The sequence below is a fragment of the Thermothielavioides terrestris genome, chromosome 3 (assembly GCF_000226115.1).
Source record: "Thermothielavioides terrestris NRRL 8126 chromosome 3, complete sequence".
In the NCBI taxonomy this organism is placed as follows: domain Eukaryota; kingdom Fungi; phylum Ascomycota; class Sordariomycetes; order Sordariales; family Chaetomiaceae; genus Thermothielavioides; species Thermothielavioides terrestris.
This window is the reverse complement of record NC_016459.1, coordinates 225,700-242,481: the sequence shown is the minus strand read 5'-3', so window position 1 is coordinate 242,481 and position 16,782 is coordinate 225,700. Positions and strand designations below refer to the sequence as shown.

The following is a 16,782-nucleotide window of genomic DNA, read 5'->3' as shown; positions in this document are numbered from 1 at the left end:
ATTCACGCTCAACTTGGAACTGAGCTGCAGGACTCGTAACGGCCTTACCAGTGGTTAGGCGCTAAGCCACCAGGCCCTAATAAGCCTATTAGCGTTGAAATTCCGGGCTTTCAACGCCGCAGGATTGGCTGGGCGAGCTGCGATGGTGAGTTGTCTGTCTCAAGAGCTCGTTGTGCAACTCGGTTGTCACCACGTGTTCATCCAAGTCCTCGTGGATTTCGCTGGCAATTAGCATCTGTCAAGCGCCATCAGTCCGGGGGGGCTTGGAGGAAGTGAAGGTCATGACACAACAAGAAACCAGACGTCAATACAATCATGATACAATACTTCACACAGGTCCGGCGCGGGCATGCCGCCTAGGAGGCCGGCTTGTCCGAAGCAGACAACTGGTCAAACATGGCCCAGTCGACTTGCTCAACCGCTTCGCGATGCCTCTTCTCCACCTCGTCGGGCTTGTTCGCCTCGAACCAGAACGCCCACACACTCTGGGTATCCACGGCGGCCATGCCTCGGCTACTGACCAAGCCGACATGCTGAACCACCTGCTCGTTCAGCGCGAACCGTTTGACGCCATGCTCCGTGCAGTAGTCCTCGATCATGCTGTCCGTCTGCCCCCGCTGCCGCTCGCGCAAATACCGGATGAGCCCCGGCAGCGCGGGCCGGTGGAAGACCAGGGCCTGCGTGCAGCAGCCGTGCCTGTCCATCGGCACAACCCCGCCGGTGGAGGACGCAAAGGGCAGGTTGTGGTGTAGGCTGAAGCCCGGCAGCGGGAGGTTGTGCTTGCCCGCCATGAAGATCAGCACGGTAAACCCCGGCACCACGAGAAACGCCAGCACGGCGATGGTAGGCCAGTCGAGACGCGTGCGGCCCCCGCAAGCCTGCGCCCGCAGCATGCCGAGCAATGCCGCCGTCGCGCCGCCGGCCAGCAGCAGCGTCAACGGCAGGTATCGGTACCACCAGTCTCCCTCATTCGCCCACCCCAAATGCGTTTCTGTGTAGAATAGCCGCAAATACAGCCAGTCGTCGGCTGCCTTCCCGTCGGCCCCGCCGGCAGCGGAGCGGTAGTCGCGCACCAGGTACTGCAGGCCGCGCATCGTGCGGGCCATCCAATCCGCGGCGAAGATGATGTCGTCCTCGAACACGGCGATGAACGGCGAAGCGGTGTCGGCCAAGCACCGCTCCAGCACGTACAGGTAGTCGTAGACGCCCTTGAGCTGCAGGTCGCGGTCCTCCTCGGCCTGGCGCAGCCCAGCGCGCTCGAGTTCCGGCAGGCCGGTGTAGCCGGCGGCGGTGTCGACCAGGGCGCGGACCCAGGGGGCGTGCCAGTCCGGGTGGCGGGCCGGGTCGGTGTCGGCGAACAGTAGGCTGACGTTGAGGGCGGCGCGCTCGCGCGGGTCGAGGCCGGCGAGCATGGAGCCGATGGCGTCGGCGAGGTAGAGGCGGGCGGCCTCGCTCTCGCGGCGCACGGTCACGAAGGCGGCGCACACGGCGGGCGTGGCGCCCGTCTTGGGCCATCGCTTCCCCTCGCGCGTGTCGGCGTCATCGCGGTCGTCTTCGATGCGGGTGACGTTGGCGATGAAGGCGCGGGCCTCTCGCTGGCGGGCAGCCGAGTAGTCGAGGTCGTAGACGGTTTCGGAGCGGAAGTAGGCGCTGTGCGGGTCGCGCCAGAGGAAGAACCGGCCGTAGGTGAAGCCCACCAGCCAAAGCACCACGCACACTACAAGGGCTCGGGTCGCGCGGTGCGAAAATAGGCGTAGCGGATGGTCGAGAACGCCAGGAGGGAGCCGCATCGCGTCGTCAACATTGGAGCTGCCGGCGGAGAGGAATCGGGCTGGAATGGATGGATGGTTTTCGAAAGTGTCAGGTGCATGCCAGAACAGCCGGTGGATTGAGCCCAATGGAAGCAGGCCTCCCTTGGCCGCGCAAGCCAGGGCAGCCAATAGGAAGCCGTGCCGAGCTCCAGGCAACAGTTGGGCTCACGCGACAGGCTGGCAGGGCTCGCCGCGTCTCACGCGACCAAATCAGCCAACTGTGTCCACCTGCGCAAAGGATTACTATGGTACTCACCCATCCCTCACCGTTTTCAAGATACATTGGGACGGAGGTTCCAACACTGAGCGCCAGTCGCAAGAACTTAAGAGGGTTGTTACCGCAGCTCAGCCCTGACATTTTCTTGCGCCGCCGAGATGCCGAGATTATCCCTGTTGCATTACGCTTGTGCAAGTGGCGACCGGATAACTCGGAAATGGAACACAATGTGCATGATGAATCCGGTAATCCACCTTGCTGATCCCTCCAACGAACTCCGGTGCGATGGTCAACGTGGGAACGTGGACCGCGCTGTGCTCGTCAGAGGCATCGGAGCTACCCATAACGAACGTCTTATGTCGGGCCGCTGGAGAGCTTCTCGCCGCGGCCCGAGCTGCGGGTGGAGGAGCCCGCCGTGTGACCGAAGCAGGATATCTATAGAAGGAGTCATTTCCTGGGGACGGAAGAACTAGAACTTACCACCACCAGCTCGTGGCCAGCTGCGCTCATTCATCACACTGACGATCTGACGGGCGCACATCTGACGGGAACGCTGTCAAGGACACGCTCGGCAACGCGGCGACCTACCGCCGGCTTGCGCAGCGCGTGTCAAACAGACAACTACCCTGGCCTTTGCTGGCGCCGCCGCCGTGGACACCGTTACCGTTAACTACCACAGTATGCATGCCCCGGCGTCGATTGCGTCTCCTCGATGCAGGCCGTGCTGCGGCTCGGCACCACCCACATCTCGCTGGAGCCCGGCAAGGGGCTGGCCCGCCTAGCGTCCATTGTGACGGTCTGCCTGCCTTCAACACCGGCCGCAGCAGCATCACTAGCAAAGTGGACGCCGCCGTCCCGTCCCTATCCACGCCCCCCCAACAGAACATGCCATCACATGCAATCCTGCTCTTCTCCCGAATCGACCGCGGGAGACTGACCGAAATCCACTGCCGTATCCTGGCAGATGCGCGGACAGCGCACTGAGTTGGGTGACATCGTGCACCCACTGCTGAAGAAATCGCATGGGGCGGTGTCGGACGTGATCTGCTCGCCGAGAAAAGGAGGTGGCGGCGTTGGGCTTCTGGTGGCTCGCCGTGCTCTCCGCGACTACACTACGCTAGTGTAACGTTAGTTAGAGAACTAAGAGCTCACTGAGACAGCCAGCCCGACGACAAGCGTCCAGCCGCCATTCCCCCTGTCGACAGCCTCGGCGAAGCCAGCAGCCAGCGAAAACTCGGCCACAGCGCCGGAGCTCACCAACATTGCTCGGCTCGGCTCCCAGAGGAGATATGCGCTAACCTATGGCCCTCCGCCGACTCCTTCTCCGCAGGGGGGATCTCACTTGGGTCGAGCTGCAGGCGCGCATGCACAGCACCTTAGGCCTGTCCATCCCGGACTCGACCTCCCCGAGGCGCACACCGGCCATCATGGCGGCCACAATCCACGACGCTGCTTCCGCGTCGCTCATCGACACGGACGCGGAGACGGCGTCGCCTACGCTGTCCTGTACCGTTGACATGCCGGGCATCACCCGCCTAGCTAGCCAGGGAATAGTAGACCGGCCTGCAGATGGTCGTGACAGGCGACCTCACTTCCCCTGCTCAGGGTGACTGGGCCTCACCGCGTCCCGAATCAACCCCTTCGCATCCAAAGGCCACGCCGATGTCTACTGCGCCTAGTCCCCGCTCCTTCTGGGACTCCTACCGTGCCCTGCGGGCGGTTAATGCCCTCCCGGCGGGGGCGCTGATAGTATACGTCTTAAGAGAGGGCGAGGGGTGCGTGTCTTCTGGCACGGTGGGTAACCTCGACGTCAAGGACGGCCAGGGACCGGACGAAGAAGAGGGGTATGTTGCAAGCAAGTAGACGGGTGAGAGGATGCTTGAGACAGGGTCATGCTATTCCTGAAAGCTGCAGCAAGAAGTCTTCAATGGCACGGCGGCCTTGCTCGAGTTGCGACTGGATGAGAGGAAAAGCGCTGGCCTGGCAGTTCCTGGGTAAGGGGGAAGGGGCTAATCACGAGGTGGTGAGATCGCATCAAAGAGGTGTCTTAGTACCCCAGACGATGGCACGGAACGCGTCATGGTAAAAGCGCCACCCGTTTCATACCAGCGCCTCTTCACTGCCACCAGCGTGCCGGCGACAGATCCGCTGGGCCGGGCGCGTCCCGGCTTGGTAGGGCCCAACTGGTTCCCGGGAGTTGCCGGTTCTGCCTTAGTTTCCAATGAACTTCGTAGGCCGCTACATGTACATGAGGTGGACATTCGCGAGACGTACCTGCGAGCCGCGTCCTGCTCCGCATCGTGGCCGCCAGCGTGCCCCGCGGCCCGGACGTGTTCGACGGCTTTACGGGGTGCCACCTGGTGGTCTTCCTCAGCTCCGAGCATCACCCTCCCGCGAGGACGCCGGTCTGGGCTGTGGCCCGCACACCGATTTTGAGGCGCTCGCCGAAGCTGCTGGTGCAGGACAGGCTCGGAGGGCTGCAGGTGCAGCACGGCGATGCGTCGATCGCTAGACGTAGACGGATAGTTACGGAGTACGGAGTATTCCGTACACTAGTTAACTACGAATAACTGCAAGAGCACAGTGCATCGCATGGCGCGTGGCGCAGGGCTCGACCCAGCACCGCGTGGTGGCGCCCTAGTGTAGGTGCGCCACGCAACTGGCACCTCCACGGTAGTAGTGTATAGTTAAGGTAGTTTGTTATAGCCTGCTTTCTGCTTCAACGGCATCACCGACCATCGGATTGTTCCGCTCGACGGCATGCGAGCTGACGACGGCAAGATCACGCCAATGAGGAAGCATACGCAGCGTGGCCGACCGCTTCATGTCATGACGACCTCTCTGAAGAAAGAGGAAGCATATGGCGGTGGCTTGAGGTAGCGGCGCTGCAGAAGAAGCAAGAGTTGGAAATAGCTATCCGAATTGATGCGGTGGCACGCAGTCGTAGTATGCAGATACAATGGTTGACACGCTATAGCGAGCTGCAAGGTGTGGATGCAACGGTGGGATCGTAGCAGAGCATCGGAATGCAAAGAGAGTACGTTGTTTTAGTACAAAGGAAAGCTAAAGAGCGAACAGAGCGTGGTATATATATATCCAGGAGTGGGGAAACCATGGCTAGTGCGTTATACTAAGCTCTGAACCCCTTACCCCTGACGTGACATACCTCCTAGTTATTCAATAGAGCGTTTAAGTATATATAGTTGAACAACTGTACTATAAAAAACTAGAATATAGGAAATCCTTATAAACAGTAGGTTGTATAGAAGTAGGTTGTATAAAGCTATAAGAAATTCTAAAGTATAGTTCTAGCCAATTAGAGCGCCTAGATCTAAGGGGAGGTATAAATTCCTACCTATAGAAGCTTAAGCTTCCTTCTTCCTATATATATCCTCTTGTTTATATATATAGCAACTACTACTACTATTACTATTCCTAGCTCCCTAGAGTATATAAGACTATTATACCTCTATACTTTAATATCTTCTTAGACGAATCGCCTATACCTTCGCCTACTCCTTTAAAGTAGGGTAATAGCGTTAAAGAGCTTATAGTAGAGCCTACCACCCTATATATCGCTTCTAAAGAGCTTGCTACGCCTTCTTCTAATTGGCGCTATAGTCCCCTAGTCGAGTAAGTTATACACTCTTCCTTCTAGTTCACTACTATATTGCCTTAATATACCTTCTAGTTACACCCTATAAATAACTATAGAGTATAAGATCCTATATTTAGGTTGTATATACGCTACTCTTATAGGCTCCTACAATAGAATCTACTATAACTATAATAGCTATAGTATATATTGCTAGTACTATAAGCGCTTTAACTATAGCTATAAGCTGATCCTACCTACTATTGTAAAGAAGGTATAAGCTCTAACTATAGCTATTAACGACCTCGACTAGAAGGTAAGTCCTAATTATCTATTGCTTTATAACCTCTTTCTAATAGCTAAGTAGGTAGCGAAGAAGATTTGCCCTATACTTTATATACTTTTAAACGATCCCTAGGAGGTTAAAGAAGAGAGAGAGTAGTAGAATATAGAGATAGTAGAGCTAAAGGAGTAGTAGCCTTAGTAGTAGGTATAGGAGTAGATATAGGAGGGTCCTATAGTCGCCTAGGGTAGAGCCCTAGATAACCCCTTTAGTTTTATATCTATAGCGTTAATAGAAAGTAAGGTATAGAAGGTACTCTCTAAGTAGGTAGAGAGCGATAAACTAGTTGATAATTAGGAGCTAGAGCAGATCGTTATATATACAATAGAGCTAATAGAACGGTTAGAGATATAAGCTAAGATCCTTTGGCTTTAAGGAAAGGTGGCAATAATAGAGCTTATTAATCATTAGAATATATAAGGTAAAAATATAGAACAATAGTAGTAGATAGTCTTTAAAAAGAAGATAGTTGACTCTCCTACTCTTTTCTTACCTAATATATATTTTAAAGGTTTAATAGAGTATAGAAGTGTTTAAACTTCTACTTTAAAAGCTACTTCGTTAAACTATTTATAGGCATCTATACTATAGGAAGGTAGAGTATATCGAACTACTTGTTCTAATACTTTTAACGAAGCTATATATTATAAATATCTATATAGTGTAAACGAGTGTTAATCCTTATATACTCTTTTACTATAAGGCGAATCGTCTACTAGTTGTTATAGAAGATCTTCTAGGGCTCTCTAGTCTTGAACGTAAAGTCCTTAAATAAGCGCTTTAGAGCGATCGTCTTAGCTATAGTAACTAATAAAGCTTTCAATTCTACTTTGGTAAAAGATATAGTAATAGTATTTTATTATATAGCCTTCTAGGAGATTAACCTACTAAAGAGTATTATAATATAGCTCTACAAAGAGCGTTGTATATCTAGATCGTCAGTATATAATACGTTAAACGTAATCTAGAGCACTTAGTAAACGACTCTACCCCTATACTATATACCAAGGAAGTATATAGTATATAGGTACTAGATAACTCGTTTTACTACTTTAATATACTTTGGTCCTAGATTTGTTAGGAACTAAGAGAGCTTTATAGCTATAAACGCAACGTTGGGCTAGATTATAACTATAGAGTAGAGGATCGAGCCTATAAGCTCTTAGTATAGTTTAACCTACTTAGGGGTCGCCTCTCCTTCGAACTTACGAAGCTCCTCTATAAAGAGAGGAATAGCTAGAGCGCTTACAATATTAGAGAGACTATACTTCTTTACAATCTTCTTAATATACTAGTTGTATATAAGCTAGATTTTATACGCTCTATAGTTATAGATAACCTTGATTCTAAGAAAGTATTTAATATCGCCCTACTTATATACCTTGTACTTCGCTTTAATACCCTTTATAATATACTCTATAGCTATAGCATTATTTCGATAGTAAACTACTAAGAAGTTGTTAATATAGAAGATAAGGATTATCTTCTTCTTAGGGTCAAGGAATAGGTAAGGTTCTTTTGTAGAGGGCTATATACCTAGCTCCTTAAAAGCACTATAGAACTTATTGTACTATAGGAGTAGCGAGTCCTTTAGCCTATAGAGAGCCTTTAGGAGCTTTATATAGATCCTTAGTTTCTTAAATCCCTTTAGAAGCTTATAAGTCACCTACTCTATATCTAGCCTCCTTATATTTAGGAATGCCTACTTAATATCAAACTACTTCACCTTAAGGTCGAAGTACACTATAAGCGCTATAACAGTATAAAAAGAGTATATAGCGAGGGTAGCTATATATATATTTACAATATTAATAGTGTTTTATAGATCGCCTTATATATAGATATACGCCTTACACTTCTTAAGGTTACTATCTTTGTTGAGCTTATAGTCGAATACCTATTTTAAGGGCAGAGGCCTCGTTTTTATATACTTTCACTTAATCTCTCGCTATATTCCCTTACTTATAAGATTATAGATCTCCTTATATATAGCCGCCTTAAACTCCTTCCTATATAGGTAGTTCTCTAAGTCTCTCTAGCTCTTTGGGAGAAGGGGGAGCTTAGTATTATAATATATCGTTGGTATCTAGCTAGTAGCGGTAGTAAACATTATATATAAGGTTTAAAACAACTCTAGGGAAAGCGTCTTAATACCCTCCTAAGATATAGGAAAGAGCGTCTTATTATTATTGTAATGTTCCTAAGGAGTAGGATCTAGGTGATTAGTCTAGAACTTTAGCCTTAGGTTCTCCTATATTTCTAATAACCTAATAAAGAAAATGTATATATATTCTAAAGCTATATTTAGAGCTATATTCTTATATATTTTTATAGAAGGTTTCCAAATCTATATACTCCTCCTTATAGGTATAAGATGCTCTCTAGGCTTACGTTATAGTTTTAATATACTTATTCCTAGCTTATTGGTCGAAGGTTACGTTTATAGAGCTTCAAGCCCTATAGGCTAAGTATTTTACTTCGCTATATATTCTATTACATTGTAGAATATATCCTTTTCTTTACTTTGTAGAGCTATAGGCTCTATAGGCGGAGATATCTCCTTATACTCGCTTTATAGAGCTAGGGGCTCTATAGGCGGAGAAGCCCTATATTTGCTCCTAGGGGTAGCGCCTTATAGGACGGCTATAGCCGGCCTAAGATCCTTAGGTGCTCTACTAGTCTCTAGAAGAGTATTAGAATTATCGACTAGACCCCTATTTCCATTATTACCTCTATCTATAAGCTTTTTCTATAGCTAAGCCTATAGTTCCAGTGATATCTTAGGGGTTAAGAGTCTACCCTATATATATACTTCCTCTACCCCTAAGTCTTAACCTAGTAGTATACTTTTGTACTTAGGAACTATAATAGTAATAGACTTAAGCGTTAGTCCTCTATACTTAAGTTTATAGAGCGTTTAAAGAATCGACCTAGTGTCCTAGGTCTCTTTAACCCCCTTATCTAAGTGCTTTGCTACTTCCTTAACAATAGTAACTTCTTAAGTTAGAAGCTCTTCCTTATCTAGGCGGTAAAAGGTCCTTTCGTTGAATGTTATATTCCTTATTACAATAACCTTGTTAAGCTTAAGCACTTAGATATAGTAAATGTTAGATACTCTATACCTAACTAGGTACCTAATTCGCCTATATAGCTATACTTTGAATTCTCTCTTCTAATACCTAGCTTTACGCTCTTTATCTAAGGGGTATACTCTATAGCTATATATAAAGATCCTAGACTAGTTAGGGCGTAGATCCGCTATTAGCGCTTAATAGAAGGTCGGCTCCTACTAGCGAAAGTAGTTCTTAAACTAGGAGTAGAGCACTTTGTTAGGGCTTTGAAGACTATAAGTATAGCTAGGCGAGATAGAATATAAGAAAGCTACTACCTTTACTCCCTTTAGCTAGAGCTTTATAGGCAAGTTCATAGTAGTAAGTATCTTTATACTCTTAAGCTATAAGACTTGTCTTACTTATTTTAAAGCTCTATTTAGCTATAGAGTATATATTAGTATAAGCTCTAAGTCGATACCTTCGTTGTATACCTAAAGCTAGTAAGCTGTTAGTTAACGATCTTCTAGTATAATAACTCCTATATCGTTGTCCTAGTAGATCTTATAAACGTTGAGTCCCTACTACCGTTTAACCTAGCGTTCGAAAGCTCTAATAGTATTAAAGAGCTTGGTTTGACCCTTGTTAGAGAGCGTAAAAGCCTAGATCTATCTATTAAATTCGTCTTTAATTATAAGGAGGTACTAGGATCCGTTAAACCTAGGAGGGAATAAGAAGAGGTTCTAAGAGATGTACTAGAATAGGCGTAGAGCGTGATACTCTGTTTTATAAAGTATATTGTACTCCCTAGCGTACAATAGAGCGTATACCTTACATTTGATTGTTGGCGTTCCTTAGATCTTAACGTTCTTAGCGCTCTACGCTAATACCTAAAGAGCTCTTTAACCTAGATATCTAGATCTCTTATATTAGAGCTCCTTAGTATCTTCTCTCTCTCGAGGTATATATAATGTATATAACCTTATATTATCTTTATAAACAACTGTATTCACTGTCATTAGGCCTATAAAGCTCTATAAAGGTTGGAGAGTACAAAGGTAAAAGGAAAGGTTCTTCGATTCGAAGAAAACTATATTAAACTTATAAACCAACTACTTGACCTTTATACTCTTCTTAAACGTTCTATACTATAAAGAGTAGTCTAGACCTAAATACTAGATACTAGCTATATATAGAGCGGTTTCTAATATAATATTAGTATAAAAGCCCTCTACTATAGCAACGTTCTTTAAATAGAGGTCTATAGTTCCTTTCCTCTACTCTCTATCTAATACCCCCTTTATAATATACTCTCCTCTTCCTAAAATAGGGAAAGTGATAGTACCTACTTCTATATAGTCACTGTCTCCTAATAGTATAAAAGTGCTAGGCACTAGGAGCTTCTTATTGTTAACGATATATAGAGCAATATAGTTGTCGAAGAGAGTGCTCTAAAAGAGCTAGTAGATAATAGCGGTTAAGAATATAAATAGGTAGTAAGCTCCTTCGCTAAGGAAGCTTAGATCGATAACAATATAGACGACCTTGTTAAGAAGAGCTAAGCCGGAGTTCCCTTACTCTATAGAGCTAGTACTATACCGTTTTTAAAGGCTCTTTTAGAGGGAATACTACTTTAGTTCGTTGAAATATTCTCTAATTTCAGTAATCTACGTTTCTAAGAGCTTGTAATAGCCCTTCTCTACTTTAGTGATTACCGTCTAGAGAAACTAATAGTCGACTAGCTTCTACTTATATTTGCTATTAGCCTTATAAGGGTATAGGTAGAGCTTCGAGCTATAAGAGCCTATATTATCTAAAGAACCATTGTTTTAAGCTACTCCTAAAGAGGTAAATGTGCTATAGCTAAGCCCCTTAGAATAGGCGTTGTCGATCTAAATACCAAGGCGAGCGCCTAGCTTATCGAAAGTAGGAATTAGACGCCTTTTAGCTTCGAGTACCTTGATCTTAGAGAGCTAGTAGCAAGCCTAGTCTAGGGCGATCTAGTGGCTAACTACCTTAATAAGGTGCTTAGAAGCTCTAGGTCCAACAACCTCTAGGATGTCAAAGCTCTTTATATATAGGTATACCTCGTTCTAAGAATAGTACTACTTATATAGATTAATACCTACTTTATAAGCTTCTTATAGGACTATTATATATTAGTAAGTAGCTATATCTTCTATAAGAGCGTCGGTAGGTATAAGCTATTTATAGAGCTTATAGATAAAGGCCTAAGGGCTACTAAAGCTAGTGTTTAAGATAGCGATATATATAGCGTTGAGTAGAGGCTAGTAGATAGAGTATATAATCTACTAGTTGATAAGTAAGTACGATTTAACCCTACTCTCCTAGATAGTAGAGATTATAAGGTAGTCCTTATATATAGCTTCGAGCTTAGTAGCAACCTCTTGTTCAGTAGAAGCCTAAACTTACTCTAGAGGAACGCCTAATGCCTTAGCGCACTTTTTATAAAGCTCTTCGATCGCGTTTTCCTCTATAGGAACTTTCGGTCGTTTATTCTAGGGCTTATTAGGAGTATTTAAATCGTATTTATCCTAGATACTATTGCTTAGGGCTAAGATCTTAAGCTCTATAAACCACTTAGTCTAATCTATATAAAACTAGAGTATAATAGTTAAGTTGCTTTTAATAGTCGTTATATTGAGATATAGAGTATAAGAAAAAGAGAGAGAGAGAGCTTGCTATAGGTTACTTACTATATACAATTATAGAGTGTCTAGGCTTATAACTGATATACTATAGCGAGCTGTAAGGTGTAGATACAACGGTAGGATTATAGTAGAGTATTGGAATACAAAGAGAGTACGTTGTTTTAGTACAAAGGAAAGCTAAAGAGCGAACAGAGCGTGGTATATATATATCTAGGAGTGGGGAAACTATGGCCAGTGCGTTATGCCAAGCTCTAAACCCCTTACCCCTGACGTAACAATGGTGGAATAAGTGATGATAGATTCAAAGTGGGGAGGCTCCCTCCACTGCCAAGATATTCTTGGCAGTGTGTAGGGCGTGTATAGACTATGCAGGGCTAACCTTGCATAGAGCAACCCTAACCCAGAGCCTTCCCAAATAGGGTTATCATCTATTTACATATATAATATAGTTCTAGTATCAAGTGCCGGGCTATAAGAAAAACTAGGCAGTGCCCTCACTACATTGATCCTCGAATTAATCCTCTTTCCCAATTCGGTGATTTACTCCTCCTGAAAATCCTCCTTACGGGTATGCGTGCTACGCTATATATTCGGAGCTGGACTAGCTACTACAATGGTCGAACGCGTTGGCGAAGGCGGCTCCGGAATATACTCAATTGGTATAGGTGTCTCTCTAGGCGATATAGGTTGCAGCGCTATAGGTTACAGCACCGTTATATACTTAACCGGGGCCTTCGACGTAGGTTCCTCCCCGAGCGTGCTAGGCCGCGGTACTACGGTCTACGGCGCTAAGGGCTGCGTAGTCTGGGCCACTGGAGCGGGCACCTTCTATAAGGAGGTCTTCGTCGATAGGCCGGCTGCTGCTAGGTCCTTCTGAAAGCGGCTACGTAGGCGTTTAGCGGGTGCTATAGCGCCTATGGCCTTTTCCGTAGCTTTGTCGACGGTCTTCTAGGGCTGACCGCGAGGGCGCTTGGCGGGCGCCTCCACTTCCTTTTTCTATACGGCGCCTATAGGCGGATCGATGCCTAGGCGCTTCTAGTATTCTTTTATAACCTTAGGAGCGTGCTATATCTTGTATAGCGATTTCCAAGCGTTGTAGTATATACTAAGGTTCTTCTACTAGATTAAATATTTGATCTATATACCTATTATAGAGTACTTAAGAATACGCTCTACTTTATAGTTATCCCTAAACTTATAGTCTTCCGACTAATTAAAGGCCTAGGAATCTTTAACTAGGCCTACCTCTAGCTCGACGTAGCTATATAGATCCTCTCCTAGTAGCGTAGGCGAGAGGTGTTCTACTAAGATAACTAGGTAGATTCCTATATAGCTTAGAAAATCGAGTTTATAAGTTAGGTAGCCGATATAGCGCTTAATAGGGAACGGCCTAGTGCATTGTTGTAACAACTTCTAAGGCGGGTTGCTAGGCAAGTAGTAACTATAGTAGAGCCGAAGGTATACCTTGTCGCTAACGTCGAATTCGACTTGACGGTGGCGACTATTGTAGCAGCGTTTAGCTTATATAGTAGCGAAATCTATTGCCAATTGTACTTTGTAGTATAGATCCTCTTGTAGAGTACGCAGGTCTACTAAAGTGGCTACGCCTAGATTAGCTATAATTATATCGAGTAGTTCTTACAGTTTAAATCTATATAACTGTTTATATAGCGATAAATAGATAGGAGCTGAATAGGCGCTATTGAGGTTCTATTGCAATAGAGGGATAATATCGATCTAGTTGCTAGTCGGGAACTCGAAGGTATAGAAACGTAGAGCGATTTCTATAGTCTAATTCTTACGCTCTATAAGACTATCTGCCTACGGATAGTATATAGTTGTTATTAGTAGCTTAGTGCCCTAATACTCCTATATACTAGTCTAGAGATCTAATATAAACTTATAATCACGATTAGAAATAATAGCTAATAGTATACCCTAGTTAGACAAAAGCAACTAGCGTATAAGAACGTAGCCCTAATCCTTTATAGAGTACTTGCCATTGCCTAGCAATAGGAGGGTCCGTTTACTGCTCTTATAGGACACGGTTATTATCGCGTCGAAGGTATTATAGCTTTCTAGTTGCTAAGGAGAGCCCTTCGATAATATGTTTAGAAGGCTTATAATAAAGTCGATAGCGATAACTTGTATTAGAAACGTATTGTTTAGTCGAATTAGCTAATATTCGCTAATCGGTTTCTAACAATCTATAGCATTAAGGTAGTATAATAGGCAATACGCAACATACTTCTTGACCTCGCGGGTTTTATTAACTATAGAAATGCTATATAAGTTATAAAGTATACGTTCTACGCCAAAGTGGTACTTAGCATTATATACTAGGCTAAGAACTTCCTTGATTATACTAAATAGTATATAAAGAAGGTGTATACTATATAGCTAGATATTATAGATTAGGCTTTCGATTATTGTAAAAGGCAGCCTAGGGCGTAAGAAAACACCGTTGCCCTTAGCAGTTATAGCGTCGCTATAGGTAAGATCGTTAATAATAGCTTTATATTTAGAGTCCTCTTTATAAACTATAATGAACTTCTAGCGGAGCGATTCCTCTATACGAGCTTCTACAAAGGTGAACAATACATTATCGAGTACTACAAGGCCTTCTAGGCGCTTAATAGGATCTTATATTGCCTTTAAGCGGCTTAAAGCATCTAGCACGAAGTTTAGACGGCTAGGCAGGTGATATAGCCGAAGGTTATACTCCAAGAGGTAAACGAAGGCGGTAATCAGTCGCTAGTTAGCCTAATCTATAGAGGAGGTATTGAGCTAGGTCTATACGACAATACTATATATAGCAGTATAGTCTATAAGTATATTAACTAGAAGTCTAGCCAAATAAATTATAGTATATAGCTTTTTAACTGCCTATACTAGGTATACGACCTCCTGTTCCGAAGGTCTATAGTATATCTCGGCCTTTATTAGGCAACGGCTAAGGAATATAACTAGGAGCATTTGATTCGAAGGAATTAGTGTACTAGGCTCCTATTTATAACTGTTGTATAAGTGGAATACCATTACTCCGAATCTACGCTCTAAGTAGCTATCAATTTGTATAAAGAGCTGCTTGTTAGGATCGAAGTAGTATAGGATAGTTAGGTCTTCCTTGCAAATTGTAGCCTAGATCGCTTTGAACAAGAGCTTTTCGGCTAGCGTAAGCTTAAAGGTCGTTTTTACGTAGTAAGCAGTCCTCTTAGAGGTGTTGCTAGTCTTAATATAGCCTTCCTCGTAGCCCTTTCTTAGTAATGTAGTCTTATAAGCCTATAGAGGCTCCACCAATTGTGTATAATATAGAATCAGATGCTAAAAAAAACCTGTAGCGCTAATATATTGCTCGAGTGCCTTAAGGGTATATAGAAAGGCGAGCTGCTTAAAGGCTTTAACTCGCTATATAGTAGTTGTAAGGCCTAGGCTGTCGTTATAGAATCTAAGCAATTCTACGCTTAGATATCCTATATATAATTTAGCTAGCGACAAGGCGATGTTCTTAATAGCGAAAAGGCTAAATATCGTATCTAGATAGCGTATATAGTCTTCGGCATTGTCTAAGTAGATTATAATATCGTCAATGAAGACTCGTATATATAAGGAATGTAGCCTTAGGAGTCGGTCTATAACGTACTATATATACATAGGCGAGTTACAGTAGCCTATTAGGTGAACTATAGGTTGTTCGAGGCTACGTAGGCTAATCAAGGTGAACCAGTCGCGATATAGCGAGTGTACTCTGAACTAGTAGAAAAACAAGGTAGCGTCGATCGCTATAATGAAGTGTTTACTATATAGCTTGGCGATAATCTCGGACTGTAGAGGTAGAAGATAGTTGTTAGGCACCGTTATATAGTTCAAACTCCGTAGATCGATTACAACTCTGCCTTTAAGCTCTCTATTATAGCTTAGCCTCTAAACAACGAATATAGGATATATAAAAGGTGTAGCTTAGGTCGCCTAAGTTATATAGCCTTATATATAGAGGCTGTCAAAGGTCTTGTCGAGGACCTCTCGGTCCTTCTTGCTTAGTAGGTAGGATCGGGCGTTGACCTTTTAGTATTGCTAGCCTTCGACCAATGGCATATATATCAGTTCGTCTAGGCTCTACTAAACAAGGCCGTTATCCTCTTAGAGGCTAGGATATCGCTTGATAACTTCGATAAAACGCTGTACGGTGCTAGGATCCTTGGTATACATATATACGCTGTCCTTGGTGACGATTTCGTCTAGGCTTAGATCTATATAAAGGCTAAGAGTTGACTGCTTCTCTAGTATAAATAGCTTGCTAGCTAGTTTAGGGTTATTAGCCTACACTAGTTGGAAGACGTAGTCGCTTATCGGCGTAGTAGAATCGGTATCGTTGAATTCGTTAGCGAAGACGGCCTTACAAGGTTGATAGCCAGGGGCATCGATAACTTGTCGTAGCTATACCGAGCTATAGCTATAATATAGTCATCGAACACGAATTTGCTATTGACTAGCATAACCGTGGCAGACTACGCTACCAAAGAAGGGGGTTCGATATCCGTGGCTACGGCTAGGGTGGCCATCGCGGTCATCGCTATACTAGCCACCAAGGCCGTCAGAGCAGAAGTCTAGGAACACACTAGGAAACTGCTATCTTCGTATTCACGGATCTTGCCCACTAGGTACCACTTCGGGATCTTAATAATACTACGCGAAATGTTCTTGACAGCAGCTACTTTAGCGGTTCTAGCTATAACCATGGCATAGTATATAGCTAGGTGGTTAGAGTGAAATATGAAGGATCGGCCTTTCGGTAGTAGTTTATATTCGACTAGGATCTCTGCCTCCTAGTTAGGCAAAAGTATAATAGTGTATATAGTTTTGACCTTGCGTACATATAGCATAGAATACATATTAATAGCGAATAGGATAGTAAATTTAAAGGCCTAGAGGTCGACCTTCTTAGCATTGTAGTCAATTAGGGTGCAATAACTATCTAGGAAGTCGTTGCTAAATAGAAGATTAGGTCCTAGCGAATCTACAACCTAGGCGGAGTAGGTAAATTTGTATAAAGTAGACTTGCCGTCTACTATACTAGATAGGAAAATAGTAAAA

General features: G+C 44.6%; 3 protein-coding genes across 3 annotated transcripts; 2 read left to right on the top strand and 1 right to left on the bottom strand.

Moving 5' to 3' along the window:
• Window positions 1–95: 95 nt before the first annotated feature.
• On the bottom strand, window positions 96–1,867 carry THITE_2116328 (uncharacterized protein). The gene has a single exon (XM_003653740.1). It carries the CDS (start codon window positions 1,788–1,790, stop codon window positions 357–359), a length of 1,434 nt encoding a protein of 477 aa, XP_003653788.1. The 5' UTR covers window positions 1,791–1,867; the 3' UTR covers window positions 96–356.
• An 873-nt stretch (window positions 1,868–2,740) lies between these two features.
• THITE_160920 (uncharacterized protein) lies at window positions 2,741–3,891 on the top strand (the record flags this gene model as incomplete). Its single annotated transcript, XM_003653739.1, has 3 exons — window positions 2,741–2,868; window positions 3,359–3,534; window positions 3,611–3,891. The coding sequence occupies 3 exons, from the start codon at window positions 2,741–2,743 to the stop codon at window positions 3,889–3,891; spliced, it is 585 nt and encodes a 194-aa protein (XP_003653787.1).
• A 216-nt stretch (window positions 3,892–4,107) lies between these two features.
• Window positions 4,108–4,908, top strand: THITE_2129349 (uncharacterized protein; the record flags this gene model as incomplete). The annotated part of the gene is made up of 4 exons (XM_003653738.1): window positions 4,108–4,231; window positions 4,282–4,561; window positions 4,613–4,670; window positions 4,735–4,908. 4 exons carry the CDS (start codon window positions 4,108–4,110, stop codon window positions 4,906–4,908), a joined length of 636 nt encoding a protein of 211 aa, XP_003653786.1.
• Window positions 4,909–16,782: the final 11,874 nt, after the last annotated feature.